Here is a 20,797-nt window from a genome sequence, read left to right on the forward strand (position 1 = left end):
AATAATAGCAATATCTAATCCCACCCCCAAATACATAACCACCAATACCCCCGATGCCATTAACAATGTTCAGAAAATACAAACCAAGGCATTCCCGAAAACGTATTATATATTATTATTGTTAGTATTAATTTAAATAATAGCATTAACTAATAATTAAAGGTTAAAGATTCCTCTCTCACAAAGTAGCAAATTATAATTCGAGCCTTCATTGAGATGAAGATACTCATATAGTATTTTTTGTATACTCATATGTAATTATAAGCGAAATAAAATAAATAAATTTTATTATTGCTTCTCATATTTATAGTTAATTACTTTTTCAAAAAGAAAAACAAAATATTACCAAAGTTTGATGCCTAACCTTGTTAAAAGGGGAACATCAACGTTTTTTTGGGATCAATTTTAAGTAACTATATATTTCTGTGTCTCTGGACTGGTATTACTTATACCTTGTCCTTTTTAATGTATCTCTTTTTTCGCTGATTTAAAAAAATTACACTGATAGCTAGTACATATATAATTATTAAACTAAATATTTTTTTTTTTTTTTATAAAATTGACTCTTTTAACAACTATTTTTTTAATAATGGAATTTTGTCGTATTTGGTTGGTTGTTGTTGCATGTCCCAAACGAGTTAAACTCAAACGTAAAGGTTCTCGACCCAACATATCATCATTAATTTCTTGCTCATCAAGTAAGGGATTTTTTTTTTTTTTTTTATCAATTAAGGGATATATTTTGACAAATTGACAAAAGAATATATATAACCCATGCATGTTAAGATGAAATTCTAATTTCCATTTCATTATTTTGCACTAATTTAATTTCATGCTGTTAAGGTGATATTAAATTAAAATTTATCTCTCTCAACTGTAACAATAACAAAACTGCTCACGATAAAAGCAGATGTCAACTTCTACTTCAATTTTTTTTTCAGCCGACTATATTAAATTATTCTAATTATGTTGTATTCTTTTTGGTGCGCTGCACAGGAGTAACTTTTCTACTTTTATTAAAAATCTGTTAAATGTATGAAAAATAGTCCTTTGACAACCTTTATTTAATATTTTATTTTAAGAATTTTCATTTTGATTTGTGTAAAATTATACACGAAGTAGCTCACAGCTTTTGTACTTGACACTTACAAACTTTAATTTTGAGCATCTTTTTTACTACACTAATTTTTTTATCAATCAATATTAGTTAATTTTTATTAACAGAAAGTTTTAAACTTGACTTTTTTTTTCTCTTCCACCTTATTTCCCTGCAAGTCGATATTAATTATAACTCTTTATCACTCTAATCTTTATTTCATTATCAGGAACGTGAAGAGATAACTCTGTTTTATTTGGGCATCAAAAACTAAGAAATAGCAAACATTACTGTTCATAAATATTGCGGAAAAAAAGGTTATAGGAATATAAATACCAACTACCAACAGTACAGATGGATGGGTCCAAAATTTTTATAAAATAAAAATGACTTTTTAATATTTTGCTACGTGTACTAAATTGACATTATTTCACACTATTGAAATTAGTTTCAACTACCAAATTAGTTAGACTAAATCATTATAAAATTAGAGACAGTTCTAAAATGTAAAAATAAAAAATGATACAAAAGAACTAACTTTTTTTAATCTAAAATTCAGAACACAAAGTACGAATTAGGATTCGATAATGCAAAAATAAGTTAGGGGTTGATTTGACTTAAATTTCCACAGCTACTCTTTTATATTCCCTTCGCCCAAGACGACTATTGTTTAAAAAATTTCACACACAAAAAGTAAGTATTTCAAGAAAATTAACATTTATTAAGAAATAATTTTACTAAAATAATTTTTTTCTTAATTTCAATAAATATATTATTAAGTCTTCTAAGATAACATTATTTATTACATGATAAAATTAGAATAGATATTTTAATATCTCATTAAAAAGTGAGAAAAAATCAATTTAATTTTTTTTTCAAAGGATAAAACTGTAGTTATTTTAAGACGCATGGAATGGATTTTAACTCAAACACGTCACCTTCATTAATGGTTAAATTCACTAAATTCGTTTAAATCCAATCCAATTCCTTCACTCATGAGTCATGAACCCTTTAACCTAACTCAAGATTTCAATTTCTTGATTCTCCTAAATTAAGGGATGTATTGTAGTTCAAGAATTCATTGAGAACACATGCACATCACATATTCCTAGACTAAACATACATGGTGAGAGACTCAATTTCCCATCCAACTACTATTTTCCAATTTGTACAAGTGAATTTTAAACCATCCATGAGTGGTCAAGTCATGAAAGCAATAAGCAAATGAACAACCACTTAATGGAAAGTAAGTATTGACAAGAGAAAAAATAAGAAGAGAAGAAGGTCAATAAAAACTCTTATGAGATTCAAGAAATGGAGATTCTTGAGTGTCTGCAAGTTCCTTACTTCTGTTGCCCTTGAGCAACACTGGTGTGCCCCCAAGATCCAAGAGAAAGGTCTTTTTAAAGCTCTCCCAAAGTATGATTTTAACGTAATTTTAACATGTTTCATGTAGCTTATTTAAAATAGTCTTGATGGATGTCACTTCCACAGATTTTCGTAAATGTTCATGAATTTATGAAACCCAATAACTATATAGCTCTTTACGCGATGAATTCATGTGCAATGACTGTGTCTGTTTCTAGCACGTTATAGTCTTCATATGGGGTCAATTAGACAGTCCTATAAGAACTACAGGATTTGAGTCTCTGACCCACAATTTATTGAGAATTAAAATGGAAAAGTGCATCAATGAATCTTTAATATTATCTCATTGCTGAGTAAAGGGCGAGAAATTAGAGCTTTCATGCTTAACTATGAAATTGGGGAGTTTGGGACACACCTTAAAAACTTAGTTCTACAAGGAAAGAAGGGAGAACATTAAGAAGAGGTGGCATGATGATGATTGTAGAAGATCCTATATTGAACATAAAGAACACTTCTAGCACTGGAAATTCCTATAATACTTAACATGTATGATTACAAAACCTTCTTCGACTGAACTCCAGGTTTACATATCAATCTCAATAAGTTCCTGTATAACCTATGGTTTCTAGATTTTCTATATACAAAAAATTTATTACACAAGCACACAAGAAGAATCATGAATCAATAAGATCCGAAACAGATTGGACATCACCTCCAATTGAGATGTCTCTTTCTCATAGAACCGGTCACAATTAATTAACCTTTGGCATACCACCCGTGCAAAAAACTATCCTTCATGAAGAACTAGGAAAGCTTCATTTAACAAGGAAACCCTCATATAATTACACGGTTGTCATCAAGAGAAACAACAAAGCAACAAGCACAGAGAACAGAATGTCACGGCTGTAAAGGCCTGCAGAACATAAAATACAGTCAGTTAGTGGTTGAAACCAAATTAATAGAGTTGCTGAGATCATTGTATGCAAGGATATGGTGTTATTCAGTAGTATGGCTAACAGTTCCAATCTACTAGAGGTATTCAAACCAATCAATCCAATTAAAACTGAAAAAAAAAATGACTCCAAAAATTGTGAATAATCTGAAAAACCAAAAAAATAACCAATAGAATGGGTTGTGGGTTTCAAATTTGAAAATATATTATACGATTGAAGATTAATTTTGAAATTATATTTAGAATTTAGATTGTATTTTGATATACAAAGATAAGTTTGAACCTGTATTTAGTTTATTTTCATAAATAATCTTAGCCTTGTACATGATGTATTTTTATGAAATTATATTTCTATATTTTGAAGAATTTCTATATTAAATTTTTTAAAAGAAAACTGAAAAACCAATTCAATTCAAATGAATATTGGATGGGATTTACATTTTGAAACCAAATCATTGAGTGATATTGTAAGAAAACCAATTAGGTTGAATCAGGTGGCTTTTCCCTCAAAACTGATTCAATGTGGTACATGAAAACCCATGCAATATTCTTTTCCTTTAAGGAAGTATATAGGTTCATCACTTCATCGTAAGATACATTTAAACACCCATATATTTATCACATACATATATTCTAGCTTAAATTTTGAACAGTGTTTGAAAACTTCATAGATTACTGAACAAACAATACAACCAGAAAAGGTTCTCTTACAACTTTGACTTGATGCTGCTGCAGGAAGAGCAGGGATGTAGATAGCTGCAGTTCCAGTAATGTGGAATTATCAAAAGTTTATAAAAGAAATATAACATTTCACATAAAAATGAATTAAAATGAAAATTGTGAAGCTAAAAAGAATCCAAAATAAAAGGATTTTCTTCTCTCGATAAATGGAAAAATAATAAAATAAAGAGCAGTTTTCCTCTTATAATTATATAAATTTTCAATAGGGTCTACGTACATTTATTGCACGATGAAGAAGTCAGTTGAGATGTAGAAGGCCAAGGAGCTGGAATATTATCATTTAGATCACAAAGGAAGCTGATCCCAGAAATACTGTCAAATGTAGCATCTGAAGGCAAACTAGGTAATAAACAACCAGCCTCTGTTTAGGGTAGACAATGCAGCAAGTCACCTCTCAGTATAACATTAATGCAAGAGGGAATATAATTATAATGCAGCCGATCAGGTATCAGCAGAACAATAATAGAAGAGCATATTAAAGCAGACTTCAATGATGAACAAACAGGCCATTTCAAACGTACAAAAATTTTCTTACCCCCCCCCCCCCCCTTACCTTACCTTCCTTCCCTCCCCTTCCGTCGCCCAAATATGGCACTTGCATATAATTTATATTGACACAATGTACATTGCGGAATTACCTTGATTTCCAACTGAAGCATCCACATTGTCAATTTCCACACCAAGTTGAATAAGAGAGAGAAAAGAAGAATTATTAACATCAGGTACAAAATATTATGGGTATTGAGTGTGAGCTTAGCATACTAACAAGAAAAGAGAAAACAGAACCTTGGAGGGAAAAGTCTTTAAGGCTTATGTGACAGAGACCATAAACATCTGCAGTAATATTCGATCTTTTCAATTTCATTGCCAAAGCCTCTGCACAATCCAAAGCTTGCAAGTTCGTGATGAAGCTCTGTTTTTGCAAGTGAGACACGTAGCTTTCCATAGCATTACAGCATGCTGTTTTGTTACTTATCTCATCCACACAACCCTTGGCAACTTGCTTTGTGTTGGGGAAAACCAGTGGACAAGCTGGTGTAGAAGACAAAGAGAAAATTTAGGTAAAAAAAGGCAATATTAAGGGGCCAGAAGGATTAGCATCATTAGGAATTATCACCAAGTGATTAGAAAGCACCTAATGCAATCAGCTATAGATAATCTACTAGAATCATCACAGGATGAACATTGCACATTGGGCAAGGTTTTTCATCTATAGATAGACAGAGAAAATAAAGACATGAAGGAAAAAACATCCCAACTCACAATCTACCCAACATTTGTCACAGAGGAATGATATATTATTTTTACTCAAACTGACCTTTGTTCACGTTGCAATTAGACAGTCCTCTAAGAACTTTCTTGGCATGAGAAGGTTCAAGCTTACTAGCTAACCACCGGAGGACAACATTTCTACAATCATTGACCCGATTTGAGTGCTCAGGTTGAACATGTGGTGCATCTATGGCCAAAATATCAGAGCCTTTTGATGCAATTGCTTTAGCTGCTTCTAATATAGCATTCTGACAGATTTGGTAGCAGCATTCTTTCACAGGATCAATTTTCTCACATGCAGTAAGGAGCTTAGTAGTATCCACCGTGTCATAAAAATCATTCACATTTTTTACTGGGCAAGATGCCTCAGTGAGATTTGAAGAACGAATTGAACATACCTGCTTCAGATTATTAGTGGCACCCTGGCCCATCAAAATTTGTTCCACATCTGCAAGGCAATGTTTAGCAACGGTCCCGTTTAAGGCAAGTACATTGGTAAGTTTACTGGATTGACCAATAAGAATTGTGAGAGTGGCTTCCAATTGGGGACAACATATTACATTAGCCAGAAATGGTGCAAAAACTTCCCAGCAATCAATTGCTGTCACACTTATCAAACTTTCAGCAGTAGTAAAGTTCAAAGTGCAAAGTCCTGCAAGATACATGGATAAAGACAGTAAGAGAGAAGGGGAGAGAACATCCAAATTCAAGCATTTGAGAACCCAAAAAAAAACCCAAAGTCGTCTAGGAAAGAACCTGATAACTTTGGGATAGTGGTATTAGTGAATGGAGCCAAAGGTGAAGGTGCGAGAGGAAGAAAGGGTTGCGGAGAACCAAGAGGTGAGGGTTTGATGAACATAGAACCTACACGGCTATCCAGTCGTACAGGACCCTGACGATGATTACTGCTAAGGGATTCAAGTGCACCTACACCAAAACACGAATAAGAGAGTATCCTTGCCTTCGTGTACATGTTTCTTCCTCTTGCTTACTCACTTAGCATAAGTTAGCAAAGCAAGGAATTGCATACAAAAAATTACAAACACTGTTGTGTTAAAGATTATGACTAATAGCAGCCACAGTTCAAGCATGAGGATGTGATGTGAGAACATATCTCACAGTTAAAAGGTACTTAAGCATGGAAATGTATCTCCAACTCAACATTAATTAATTCTCACCCATAAAAGTTTCCAGACACCAAATTTTATTCTATTTCAACTGTCTGTTACATTACAGTGTCAACCCAGTCAAATTTGTTCGACAGCAATTGACGCTTCAAAATATGTATCCAACATTAACGCAACCAAATACTAAAGTTATTTGTTGAACTGAAGCAGAGCATAATGATGACAATGCATGATAGAGTTAAACTTCAATTCATAGCATGATGTCCAGCAGTCTTAAAATTTTATGGGGGAAGGAGTGGTTGTCTAGCATTGCAACACTAAGTCTCCAAAATCAAGGATCCAACTATACCGATCAATAATTAACATGATGTAGCCTAATTTTGGAAGATGAACTCTATATTATAAGGGCTAAATCACACAAGCTCCCTTGTTAATATGATTAAAGACCAATAAATGTCAAAAATAGCAACATTATTTGTACGAAACCAAAATTCATGACCAGAGTTTCTTTCTGTTTTTTACATTGCACAGAAAATTAGCTCTGAATGTAAAACTGAAACAATTCCAAAACCCTAACTCTGGCTGCAGATGCCACTACCCCTTCTCAGTTCTCATCATATAAAACAATAGAAATTAGAAACTAGCAATAGCAATCACGAAACAAGAGAATAATGCAAGTAAGCAGAGTTAATTAAACTCAAAATAAATAAATTTCATCAACAACGAGTGCGCTTTAAACACCAGAGCAATGCTGAAAATATATTCAGCTCAAACACTGCTTCCTCAAAACAAAATACACAACAATGGAATTCAGCACACCCACATGAGTTATAATATGAGAGATAATATAAAAACGATGAAAAGTGAGAAAAGGGGACTTACAGAGAGGCAGGAGGAAGAGGAAGAGGAAGAGGAAGAGGTGGGGCATGGCGCAGAAAAGGGAAAGCAGCATTCAAGGAGAGAACGAAAAGGTGAGTGGTTGTGGCATTGGAGACAGAAGAAGAAGAAGAAGAACTAGAAGGATCGAAAAAGGGTTATATGATATGATGTGATGTGTGAAGCGAAGGAAGAAAGTGAGGAAGCCATGAATGAGTGAGGGTTCAAAGTGAGTGGGGGACTGTGGCTGGCAGACTCAGTATAGCTGTCTGGTGAGTAGACCCCACCATTTCCATTCGCATTTACGCCACCATTCCCTTTTGTTCAATTTTCCTGTTTTGCTTCTCTGTGTTTTTTATAAGGTAATATAATTTAATCTTATAAAATTAGTTATAAGATAAAAATTGTTTTTCATTTATATATTTTATTTGAATACCATCTCTCTAGTCTCTAGGTGTTGTTTTTTCTTTTGTGTGTGTTGTGTTAGCGGTTTGCAGGTTTCCTGTGTTTTATTTTGGCGCCAACTGTGTGATGTGGCAGTTGGTAGATGGCGTCATTAATAGGGTGAGTTGCTTTTATTTATTTTGACATGGAATTGGAGGCTCCTTCCTACCAGTTCCATTTATGATTTACCCCTAATGCATTCAATTCCACATAATTCTTTTTGGCTAATCACCTGTTATAACCATCCTTTTTTTTCTTCGGATTTTATGTCACTGAATCAACCTTGTTGATTCTACAATTAATTAATCACACTTCCCCTTGATGGTTATTATTCTTACACGCCATCGTCCATCAATATCTTGATTTTTTTTCTTTAAAAAAATTCTAATATGTTGGTATTCAAATAATTCACCCATCATAATTAAAAGTCGAGTGCCTGAATTAATTTAAGTTTGAGATTTGAGTATGTAATTGTATTAAAGAGTAATGGTCTTTCCTAACTATATTATCTTTCCTAACTATCAATAACCACATTTTTTTTAATTATCTTTAATGAGGTTGTAATAAATGGATCAAATAGTTGCAAATCAAAAAGTTTCACCAACGGATAATCTTCACTAAAGCCAAATAATTATTAGTTTTAATTATCTATAATTGCTAATTTAGATTACATTATGTTGCATTAAAATAAATAAAATATAATATATTTAAGAGTTTAATATTTATGTATTGTCATCCAATCACAAATCCATCATTTGAATCATTTTTAAAAATCAACCAACTCAAATATTTTGATCCAATAATCTAATTCAACCCAAACATTTTATAAACAAATTAACTTAATTTGATTTTTTTTTTAAATAATCCTAATCAACTCATTTAAATTTGATTGAATTGAATTATAGATTTGGTATAATTCAAAGCATATCGACCTTGATACACCTTTACCTAGAGAATAAATGGGGAGCATAAAAAGTTTTTTCGAGTACCTTTTCTTCATGCACTGTGTAGATTTATTCTACACCCAATATCCGTGTTAATAAACATATGAATCAATTTGTATGATTCATATAAATTACAAATTCATATCTCCTAAAATTTTTAAAAAAATATTTCTAATATTTTTTAATATAATTAATTATAGTTTTTTTAATAATTATTACATTAAGTATATTTTTGTTTTTGGTTTTATTATAATTAATTTTGATCTAATAATGTATTTATATATATATATATATATATATATAAATTTTAAATAAAAAACCGTAGATTTAATAAAAATTTATATATATCAAACAATTAATTATTAAATCAAAATTCATTATCATAAAATTTATTATGTAAATTTATATGTGCATTAAATATATATTAGAAATTTTAGTATTATATATAATAAAATTAATTATTTTATAATATAATTGATCTATTAACTCAAATGTAAAAAATCACAGGTTTAAGTCTTACATAGACCATTGATTCATAAAACATATACTGCTGGGTGTAGAAGAAAAATGACAGGTACGAAAAGAAAAGCCGTCTTTCCTGTCAAACTGATACTAAGAGAATGCCCACAACAATTAACTAAGCTCTTTGCGTCGCAGCCCGCAATCCTTGGCCCCAACTGCCCAGGACTCTATAATTCGGCCTCAGCATGCTTTGTGAGACTCAAAGAGCGCTACTCCAATTCTCGAATTGACGAATCATTAAGGGTCCTCGTTTACAGAAACGAAATAGATGTAAAAGTAAATTGAGATGAAAGTAAGTAAAATATTTAAATTTAAATAAAATGTAAAGATGTGAAACCTATATTAATTTTAAAACTTTCAATTTAAATGCATTTAAGTATAATTAAATCAAACACTACTTATAAAAAGCAAGTTGTGGTCAATAACATTTGGGGCTAGTTGGATATTCTTACATAAAATATAATTGTAATTTAAACTCTCATATGTGATATTCTTTTTTAATAAAAAATTAATTTAATTCTTATCTTATACATATAACCAATTTATCAATAAATCATTAATTTGAGTAATAACTTTTTCTTAAATAAAGTCCAAGGTTCCAGTCTTCTTCAATGAAAAAATGTGATTGAGATAAGATATCCCATTAAAGATGATAAGTAAAATTCTCCTACAAAAATTTAGTTATCAGTAAAACTAGAAAATACTCTGCACCAATATTATAATATAAAAAATTTAACTTTTGTCAACTATTATTGTAATAATATACCATTTATTAAAACGAAGAGTAAATAGTAATAAAAAAGCATTATATGTTAGTATTATAAATATCATAATCAATTTTACATTTAATTAAATATTTAAATTATCGTATGTATATGAAGATTAAATTGAAAGTTTTCATGTAAAGTCTAAATTGAAAAACGAATTTCATGCCTAATAAATAAAAATTATATTTTGATCTTTCATTCTTAATTTGCCAATTGAAACTAATATTAATTAATTTCAAGCATTAATTATTTCGTGTCTGATTTGTCTTTAATTCAACCCCGGCCCTAACCCAAGCAGATTTAAGACTGCATGTTTATTCGTCTTGTAGTCAATCATATTTCAGTCCAATGATTAGTCGGCAATCATAACTGAGAAGTCCTTAGATCTTTATATATATATATTGAACTAGTAATTAGATTTTTTTTTATAGTATGCTCAAATATATAAATTTCGTTTTGACTTTCACCACGTTATTTGGGAGTTATGCCATGTCAATTTTACACGAACAATCCTGAAATTTATCACCGTACAGTAGGAAAAGCAAAAGCAAAAGGACAATTAGTCAATTACTATCGACCTTCAAATTGGAAGGCAGAAATGAATAAATAACTACACCACCACGTATTAAACAAGGAAAAAGACAGTCAGATAATATATATCTTCTGGACAGGTCTGTTCGCGTCATGGTTAGATGAATAACGATACAGTACACGAAACTTCTTTGATTTGGTCTCTTCTTGATTCCCCTAGAGTGTTAAGCCAAATTGGAATCACATATATATTTTCTACTTATTCTTAATTATATCATTTATACACATCAGTAACTCTTGTTGAAGGGATTAACTTCCTTTAAACTTAATTATAAAAGAATTATTTATTTTCTTAAAATCTAATAATTTTTAATTATTAAATTTTAAGAAAATAAATAATAATAATAAATAACTACTCTTAAAATAAGTTAATCTCTCCGCTCTTATAATATATATATATATATATATAACAGTTCCATTATTTATGTCCAGTTTTACACAAGAAACTCACTAGTTTTGAGGTTTTACTCGCAGAATGACGAATATACAAATCACACATTCCCAACCTTACAAGCTGAAAACATATGGAAAAACAAATAAAAGAATCCAGGCTAATTAACATAGTTGGATTTTGTAGAAAAGTAGAAACCTAGCTAAACCTTTTCTGAGGCTCTACACCACACAACCCACCACCTTCCCTTAATTAACCTCAGGTATACTCTGAAGCACGGGCCTCCAAGGCCTATGATGAACATCATCATGATCTCTAGCGTGTATCAAGCGAGCCAGAACTTGTTCCGCCGAAGCGTGTCCTTCACCTAATTGCTTATTATTAATCTCTTTCTCTGATCCCAACAACTTCTCCAGCTCCTTCTTTGAGATCTTTATCTTCACCTTCCCATTGGCATCAGAAGAAGCTCTCAGCGCACCCAAGAGCTTCTCCTTCTCCACGTTCCCCAAACTCTCCCCATGAACTTCATCAAACACCTTATTCTTCCTTCTCTTCTTAGATGATGATAAAGAACCCCAATCATCACCACCCCAATCCATAGATGATGACTCCGTGGCACTGGCACAACAGTTTCCCATGTATATTATCTACTATTGTAAATAAGTATCTAGCTAGCTAGCTTTTGTAGCTTAATTTCTTTAGGATGAAGTGTGTAAAAAAGGGAATGATGAGAGAGATTTGTGAGGTGGGGAGGGTTTGATATTTATAAGGGAGGTGGTGGGTAATAGACAAATGACTTTTGGTTCGGAATATTAAATTACAATTGGATTAATTCTTAGGCCAATGTAAGCTTTGTTGATCAAATTATATATATATATATATATATATATATATATATATATATATATATATATATATATATATATATATAAATAATTAATGTAGTGTAGGACCCAGATGAACAGTTAAGGTTACTTGATTGGGTCCAATGAGGGACGTGTGTGAAATGGGGGAAGAGGGGAGCATCTTTGGGATGACTGAGCAAGTGCGTGTGAACGTGCATATGCCATTGGAATCTTAGACTTAATTAGGGATAACTGGCTTGTTCTTTTTTCCATTTAATTTTAGCATATCACGTGTGGGCTTGGTTAATTTAATCACTTTCCATAACCTTTTATCCTCCATGATCGACAAACCCACTAACGCGGTAAAGAATCTTGTGCTTTCAAATTAAACCAATTTTTTTAGCGGTGCTGCGCAGTTTCTCTTCTTGTTAATTAAATTTCTGGAAACTACAATATCGTTGAATAAGTAACTTATTATTTTATACGATAATCTAGAATCATTGATATTTTGAATCGAACGTTATAATTGAATTGGTTAATCTGTTTTGAATCATTAAAAGATTGATTGAGAAGTGCAACACAGACTTCTTATTAACATGTTATTGTTTGAAATTTGTTTATTTACTAAAAATATAAAAAGTTAAGTGAGTCTCACTACAGTTATATTTATATTTTTTAATAAATGGAACTACATTTGATTAATTTTTATTAATATTTTAATTTTTACTTAGTAAAAGTATCAACAAAATAAGAATTAAAAATTTAATAGCGTCATTTATATATATGTGTCATGTGTGTGTATAAATGATAAAACAATAACATTCATTCTTTATAACGCCTAATATTTTAAAATGAAGGAAAAGAAAAATAATAAGCAATATATTGCAACGCAGTCTTTGTTAGTAGATTTTAGGTGAAATCATTTGTGGAATTTTTGAAACACCGAAGAAGAGAGTTCAATGAAGTATATCTTGTTTTCAATATTGATCAGGTGAGTTTCTTTCGTAATTATAAGAATGTTCGGATTAAAACAAGAGAAGAAGCAGCCATGCATTAATATTCCGTAATCTAAAGCCCATGGGAATATAATATTGGGACTCAATTAACTTTGGTATTGCTAGCTTGCACATGGCAAGGAAAGATATTTATGCGTATGCGTTGTTCATAAAAAAGTAAAAGGAAGAACAGCCACAAATATATGGTTCTCTAAGCTGGCTAGTGTTGTGTAGCTATGACTGTATAGCATGCATGATTGTCGGTTGGTAGTTGAACGCATGCAATCTGTCTAAACGTATTGAACAGAGTTTATATATTGAAGTTGCTTAGAAAGCAGAAATATTCTTTATCTAGCTAGTAATCAATATTTTTTTAAAAAAAGAAAAGAAAAGAATCACATGATCTATGATTTATGAGAAGAGTTGTGTTATTCATACATTAATTCATATACTTTTTGCAGGAACATTTTTTATATTTATCTTTTCTATCCATCATTTAGTTATCGTATCTCATTTTTCTTTCTTTTAGTTGTATAACTTATTGTATAAATATATAACATTGTAGATTATATGATCTACCGATAATTTCTTTCTTTTATATACAGAATTTGTTGTATAAATAATATTTATGTTAGAATTAATTTTATAGGACCTAGCTACGTACCGATTCCCTTGAGATTGAGAGAGTGGGCACCGACTTAGATTTTTATTCCCCATGGCAATGTGTCATGCTTTTCTGTACACGGGCAGTGAGCAGAAGGAAAACTTCCAAGAGAAATTAAGGATTCCTTATTATGAATATCTAATTTATCCCACCTAATTTGTAGCATTCTTTCCCTTCCGCAATAATGTATTTATGTCTCGATATTTTAGGTTGGTTATCGAATTAATTAATTCTCGATCCAGAAAATTTAGTTATATTTAGAATTTTTTTATACTTTTATAAAAAATGTATTTTTGGAGTATAATTTCATTAAATATATAATTGTGGATTTAATTTCTCTAATTTGTGGTTTGATAATTAAAAATCTTCCATAATAAACTCTGTAAAACTCAAATTTTAATATTATAAATAGTTTTGATTTAAAATAGCAGTTAACTTGTATTACGGCGACTAACCACGGTTAGATTTTTGTGCTGATTAATTTTTTGTTATTATTAGTCTGAAAGCTAAGCAAAGCATAATTTACCTTTTTTTCTACTCACTTGATTATAATGGTAATTTCCTGGAAAACCCTGCTCCTGAATTGGATAAGCATCGCCCACAGATATCCAAACTGAACCATCGCATCCTTTAATATTCTTATCATAACCTATATTTATAATATCTGAAATCATCTGCTGCGTCATTTTGACTCATTTTCCCTTTGCCTCCGTCTACACAGTTAGGTCACCACTTGATAGAGTTAACACATTCTTTGCTCGGAGCTAAATTTGGCACAAATAGCCAAATAGTTGAGTTAGAAAAACTTCGGTTAGAGATTTCAACTGGTGCAAACTCTAGTGTTTTAATATATTAAAACAAAACTAGACAATTATATATATATATGACCAGACACGTGGTATATGGGGCGCAGACGTTGAGTATCATTTTCAGGGACAGAAAGGTAATTGTCAATTTTACAAATGCATCTCTACTAGGAATCACTAGAATGTTTTATAATTAATTGAATACAAGAAAATAAAAATTTAAATTAATTAAAAGAAAATGATAACAAAAAGATAGTTTCTAATTTAGAAAGCAAGAATGCAAGTAAGTTGATTTAATTCAAATGAGGGAAAACATTGAGATTAAACTTCATTTTTTCCACCAAGGATTTCTAATTTAGGTTTTTAATTAATTCCTTATTTTTTTTATCGGGGTTTTCTAATTTATTTAAATCCTATTTTTTTATGCAATCAAACCTTTACCCTAATTCTCTTAAAAAAAACCTTTACCCTAATTAATAACTCTAATTCCTTGGATGGGATTAAATATAGATAAACATTAAGAATCGAAATATCTAATGTTAGCGAATATATATTATGACTATTCCTAGCTCACAAAGATTGCTAGGTTTTATGTGTAGCCTTTGTGACTGAGTATCAAACTTAAGTCACCTACTTTTCAATGTTCTCTTTCTCTATAGATTTGGCAATGGTTTGAAAATCTTCTAAACATCAGCATAGATAAAAACCTCTATTTTGTCTGCTCTCTCTCTCTCTTTGCTTCAACAGTTGGTCTCAGCAGATTAGGGATATCATCCTTGCTGCTATTGTCTTTATAATTGGTATAATTTGGCATTGTAGAAACTCCAAAAGATTCAGCAACAAATCTATATGCAGAGCTCTATTGCTCTAATCTTGGCCAAGCTACGCATTACTGGTAATGCTACTAAATCTGTCATGAATAATACTATATATGATTTTGTCCTCTTAAGATCTCTCGGGATTCAGGGCAATCTGAGAAAAAGTCAGATTATCAAATAAGTGAGCTGGAACCCCTTATTCAGGGTTGGACCAAGTGCAATACAGATGGAGCAGTTAAAGGTAATCCAGGGACCGCAGGTTGTGGTGACATTTTCAAAAATGAGAGAACATGTGTCTTAGGTTGCTTTGTTTTGAATTTGGGAACTCAAAACTCTTTGTTTGTGGAGCTAACGAGTGTTATATTAGCTATTGGGTTGACTGCTAAGAAAAATTGGAACAAGCTTTGGTTGGAGTGTGATTCTGAGTTGGTGGCAAAGCATTCAGAAACCCCTCTCTGGTTCCTTGAATGCTGAGAAACCGTTGGACTAACTGCATTCATATTACTAAGAGTATGCATTTTCAAGTAGGTCACATTTACAGAGAAGATAATACTAGTGCAGATTTTCTTGCCTCTCACGCAACTACAATTACTTCTTTCTGCTGGTGGGATTGTATTCCCCCTTTTGTGGTATGTTAACTCCTTGCAAGTGTACTAATTTATCCAAATAGTATTTTAAAATGGTAAGACTGTGTGTTGAGTTTATAGGGACTTTGACTATATTCAGAGTTTATATATGTCTAATTTTAAGCAATTAATTAATTAAATTCAATATTGATCGAATAATGATACAGAAATGTAAAATTCGACATAAGAGATAGAACACAAACACTTGGGGTGAGTTGTCGATTGAAGTAGAATCACGGAACATGTTGGGACCCAAAATACTGAAATTACTCTTGATACAACATTAAGGATTTTTCATTATTTTACGTTATTCCAATTATTATCTTCATTATCTAACCTACCCTAATCATGATCTCTCATGTGAAAGAATCTAAATTACCTAATTTCACTCCTAATCCTTAAGAGTTATATCAAATAATTTTCTTTAAGAATACAGATGTATAAATAAGGCAAAATAATATCATTCTATCCCTAGAGATAAATTACCTAGATGTTCTTTTCAAGTTCTTAAGAGATAAATATTTTTCAATGCATAAATCCTATAATACTACATGAGTATGGGTGATCAAACTATAAACATGATATTAAACACAGAAAAAAGACAATAATATTAAAATACCATTACATAGATCGTTAGAATCATTACATCAAGAGACAAGAGTGTTTGGTTGTTGAACTCCCAATAATGAATGGTTTAGCCTCTCATTGTTATGAGAGACTTACAAATACAAAAAGGAAACAAGAGGTGTGGAAGAGAATGGAACAAAATGGAGGAAAGGTCCCCAAGTGAGTAGATTTTTTCTCTTCTCTCATGTCTTAACTCCTTATTTGGTCCTAGTTGTTGCTTTTTTAGTTTCCCTTTTTTCTTCTTTAAAACCCAGCATAATCATGTTTTTCGACATTAAATGTGTGCTAAGTTTGTACGTGCACGCGTTGAGCGTACATGCAAAGTCCAACTGACATAAGTGACATCATGCTAAGCCTGACCTCCAAGTTGGCTTCTCGCACTAAGCGGTTGTTGACATGCTGAACGCGCTGCTTTAATTTTTCAACCATCTTACAGGCCTCCTGCCATGTAATTCTACCAAAAAAAAAATACAATCAAAAGTAATATAAATTAACTAACTTTAACATCTATTGGATAAAAACTCAGAAAAAGTTAAATTCCTAATATTCTGACACAAAAGAAATAATAAAAGAAAGAAAAATTAGATAATTGATATGCGATTTAAATATATAGATTACGTATGTATAACAATTATCATGGTAGCAGAATACAATAAAAATAGGATAGGTCTCCCTAACTATAGATTCTCTTGTTAGATAAGTTGAACTTTCATGGGTTCTAGTTCATGCTCCCCATGACTTTTTACATCTCATCCATAGTAGTGTCAACTTAGTTAGGATTACTTCTTTATGATTAGACCTGAGCAAATAGGTTTGGGCCCACGAGCTATTTGTGAAACTTGTAACCCGCACGGTATACGAGTCTCATTTTTTTGAGTCTGTTTAAAAGTGGACATTTTAGCCTGTCTCACATAACCCACGGGCTAAATGGACCCGCAGATATTTTAATCTCTATTAAGAAAACAAAGTAGGGTGTGTGATTTAGCAAAAACTGGAGGTGTTTTAGCAAAACTAAACCCCTAACCTAAGGCCCAGCTCTAATTCACAAACTAAACCTAAATCCCTTTGGTGCACTCACCTCACCACTCAGACAGCTACCTCCACCACGCACTTACCTCTCCTCACTCAGCCACCAACCAGCAGCCAGTCACCACGACGGCGCCATCACGACTCCTCCATTTGCGTGAGCAGTCACGCAGACTCCTCTCTCTCGCACGTGCACTCCTCCTCTCCTTGTGCTGCACCACGCGCCGCCACGACTCCTCAACACGGCTCGCACAACAACAGTCTCCCTCACACTCCCTAGTAAGTTCTTTTTTTTTAGTTTAATTTATCTACAGCCCTGTTATCTAAGTTTAATTTATCTTCTCTACCGATATTACCACTTAAGACTGTTGAGATATCCAATTTGAAAAATGGGGACGAGGAGATTTGATTTGAGTCTCAACATTGCTTCCTTCTTTGTTTCTTTTATGTGTGATTAGGCTGTTATTGAATAGTTTGTTTAAATAATGCCTTGGATTGACGCCTCTGAACTTCTAGAAAACTTGGTTATAATGCCTCCAGCCACAAAGAATCATTTCCAACAATCAAAATTAAGCAAATCCAAACAATGCGTGAACTTGCACTAAGGAATAAGCGTCATAAACATATTAACTGTTTATTCGTTGTAATAATCATCCAAACATTCATCTGGTTCATAGTATGAATGAAGTGAAACCTAACATCAATATGTTGTGTTCTTTCATGTATGTAGTTAATCCTTTGTCAAACAAACGGCACTCAAATTGTCGCAAAAGATCCAGCCATGCTCTTGAGGAAAACCAAGATGAAAAAATTAAGCCTTTCAAACAAATCCTTTCCTTTGGTGCTTCAAACAAGTTCAGTCAAAGCCATATACTTAGCTTGTGTACATAATGAAATTGAAGGACCAAGACAGTAGCTTTCCAAGTCACTAATGAATTACCAAGAGTGAAAGCGTAACCTGTGGTAACTGATCTTGTAGCATCCAAACTAGCCGCATATATATACTTTTAAATAAATAACACGATAACACCATGTATAAGCTCCATATATAAGCCCAACATTTGATTATTGTGCATGACTCATCTTCTATAAGCAGCCAAGGTGATATTGTAATTTTGCCTCGTGTTTATTTTAACCCTATTTGTTTGCTCAATAATAGAAAGAATCCCTTTGCTTCCGAAAGCACAATCACACTTGCTGAAACTCATTAAGTCACTATCTCCCGTGTGTGCGGTATTGATTTTGTTGTTCAAAATCTAGTTGCTATGGCTAACAATTGGTATATCATGACGCTTAACCCTGGTATGAAATTCGAAGTGGGGAAGTTTATGGAATTGGGAATTTGGATTATAGAAACAAAAGGTTAAGGAGCTATAGGCAGCACAAGTTTTTCTAAAGACATTGTGCACAACTAAACTTATTGGCGCCATTAACAATCTCGATTGGGTGAAGTTGCAACAGAGGACTACGGGAACCATACGACTTTATTTGACAGACAAGGTGTTATATCACATTATGACAATGTTATTATCTCCTTGGCAAGCTATCAGTGTTTTGATAAATACTTATATAAATGAAAAGTTCAACTTATTATCTCTTTGACAAGTGAATCAAGTCATACAAATAGTAAATAAAAAGTTCAAATATCGTGTTTCCAAGGCACTTGGTAATACTTGAAAAAATAGCAAATGCTATTAAGCTATTGAAAAATGAATAATTGTTTCGGAACTAAATTTTAATTGAAATGATTGCAAATTAAAACAACTACTAAATCAAATAAATTGACAAGAAATTCTTTATGGGTAATTTATACAAACACTTAGAGTGAAAAAAAAATAGTTTTAACAATATAAAGGAAATCATTGGGTTTTGACTTCATCAAACCATACACTCATGCTTCAACAATGACATTTGATCAAATTATAGCCTTTATATTACCATCAACCCGCAGATTTACTCTAACCCTAATTCTTTGGACACAAAAGAGATTAAGTTTATTGACTAGACTATCAATCTCTTGATTAATTTCTCAACTTTTGCTGGAGAAAATCATCTATAAAGCTTGGATGTGGTTAAAATGGAAAAATAAAAAAAAAATCTCTTTCTCTATCAATCAGTGGGCAATTTCTCCTGGTGATTGTGTTCATGCAGGGCTTCATGGGGATTGATTCTAAGTGGAAGTCAGCTTGCATTAGTTAATAACGTTGCTCATTTAGGGGGTCTTTTTTATGGCACGGGTTACGGGATTCAGGTTCTATAATATTACTTAATTATGTTTTGGTCTTGTAAATCCTTTATTCTTGGCTAATTGGTGAAGGGCAGTGCGGTTGGGTCGATGTGTTTTGGGTACGGATGTAAATTCATTTGTTCTTAGCGGTGTTGGGGTCTGATTGTATTTTCTTCTATGTGGTTACTTATTATTTAGGTCCACTGTTTGGTCCTAAATATTTTTTAACCATGGTCTTGCAATACTCTGTTTTTTTGCCGGTACTTCTGGTACCTTTTATCAATATATTCGTTTTACTAACCCCAAAAAAATCCCTTGATTAATTTAGCCATGTAACTTGCTTTAAGAGAAGAGATTTTTAAATGATTAATAGACTTGACTTTATTCCATTTCTAGAGTATAAAATTTATTAGATGTCTTTTTCTCTGTATAAGGCATAAACATCATTTTAAACAAAAATTCACACCAAAACAATGAATTATGGGTGATCGATTCAAAGAAAGAATTAAGCATACAAAAAATTAATATTAATTGAACTATAAACTTAAATTATTTATATAAGAGTTAGCTAGTTACATCAAGTCCCAATAAGAGTAAAGTTAACTACTCATAGAGGAAAGAAAAAGAAGAAATGACAAAAAAAAAAAAATACTTTGTGGAAAATCCATGGAGAGCAAGCGTGAGTTATTCCAACCGCCACACATTGTCCTAGATTGACCCCCAACCAATTAATTGGTTTGAATCCCATCTCATTTAGGTCTTTATTCCCTTTTTTGCAACCCATTAAAGCCATGTCAACATCCCCTCGCTTAGCCTCAACATTTCGCACACTTAGCTTGACAAAATGAGAATTAGGGAGCGCATTCTGATGTTTTAAGGCTAATAATCCTCAACATTCCCACCCTTAGCCCCAAACTGATAACAACAAGAGAAACTTCCTTGATGGCTCTAGGCTAAGCCTTAACTTTTCTCACGTTTAGCCTCAAAATGGCAACTCTAGATTTAGGGACTAAGTAGGTCTCTATGGTTAATTTCATGTGCTGACAGTTAGACAGAAGAATTCCATTAAAAT

The 20,797-nt window shown here is 32.0% G+C and overlaps 2 protein-coding genes and 1 long non-coding RNA gene across 3 annotated transcripts; 1 reads left to right on the forward strand and 2 right to left on the reverse strand.

Annotated features, from left to right (window-relative positions):
• Positions 1 to 2,928: 2,928 nt before the first annotated feature.
• Positions 2,929 to 7,766, reverse strand: LOC114388333 (uncharacterized GPI-anchored protein At1g61900-like). The gene is made up of 8 exons (XM_028348753.1): positions 7,439 to 7,766; positions 6,186 to 6,356; positions 5,476 to 6,081; positions 4,944 to 5,189; positions 4,796 to 4,807; positions 4,375 to 4,518; positions 4,128 to 4,172; positions 2,929 to 3,377 (listed from the first exon to the last, which is right to left on the reverse strand). The coding sequence occupies exons 1-8, from the start codon at positions 7,506 to 7,508 to the stop codon at positions 3,307 to 3,309; spliced, it is 1,365 nt and encodes a 454-aa protein (XP_028204554.1). The 5' UTR covers positions 7,509 to 7,766; the 3' UTR covers positions 2,929 to 3,306.
• A 3,331-nt stretch (positions 7,767 to 11,097) lies between these two features.
• On the reverse strand, positions 11,098 to 11,843 carry LOC114387331. The gene has a single exon (XM_028347491.1). The coding sequence runs from the start codon at positions 11,727 to 11,729 to the stop codon at positions 11,340 to 11,342; it is 390 nt and encodes a 129-aa protein (XP_028203292.1). The 5' UTR covers positions 11,730 to 11,843; the 3' UTR covers positions 11,098 to 11,339.
• Positions 11,844 to 17,526: 5,683 nt separating this feature from the next.
• On the forward strand, positions 17,527 to 18,633 carry LOC114387238. Its single transcript, XR_003661278.1, has 2 exons — positions 17,527 to 17,777; positions 18,229 to 18,633. It is a non-coding gene; the product is annotated as an uncharacterized LOC114387238 (long non-coding RNA).
• Positions 18,634 to 20,797: the final 2,164 nt, after the last annotated feature.

This window comes from Glycine soja, chromosome 15 (genome assembly GCF_004193775.1).
Source record: "Glycine soja cultivar W05 chromosome 15, ASM419377v2, whole genome shotgun sequence".
Taxonomy (NCBI): domain Eukaryota; kingdom Viridiplantae; phylum Streptophyta; class Magnoliopsida; order Fabales; family Fabaceae; genus Glycine; species Glycine soja.

Bases quoted from the DNA above. Each gene is read 5' to 3' on its own strand.
- LOC114388333 (XM_028348753.1), bottom strand. From the start codon at position 7,508: ATGCTGCTTTCCCTTTTCTGCGCCATGCCCCACCTCTTCCTCTTCCTC. The intron at 6,082-6,185 runs GTTCTTTCCTAG...TGTATCTTGCAG, and splicing joins CACTATCCCAAAGTTATCAG to GACTTTGCACTTTGAACTTT. The intron at 4,173-4,374 runs GTACGTAGACCC...CTGGAACTGCAG, and splicing joins TTCTTCATCGTGCAATAAAT to CTATCTACATCCCTGCTCTT.
- LOC114387331 (XM_028347491.1), bottom strand. From the start codon at position 11,729: ATGGGAAACTGTTGTGCCAGTGCCACGGAGTCATCATCTATGGATTGG.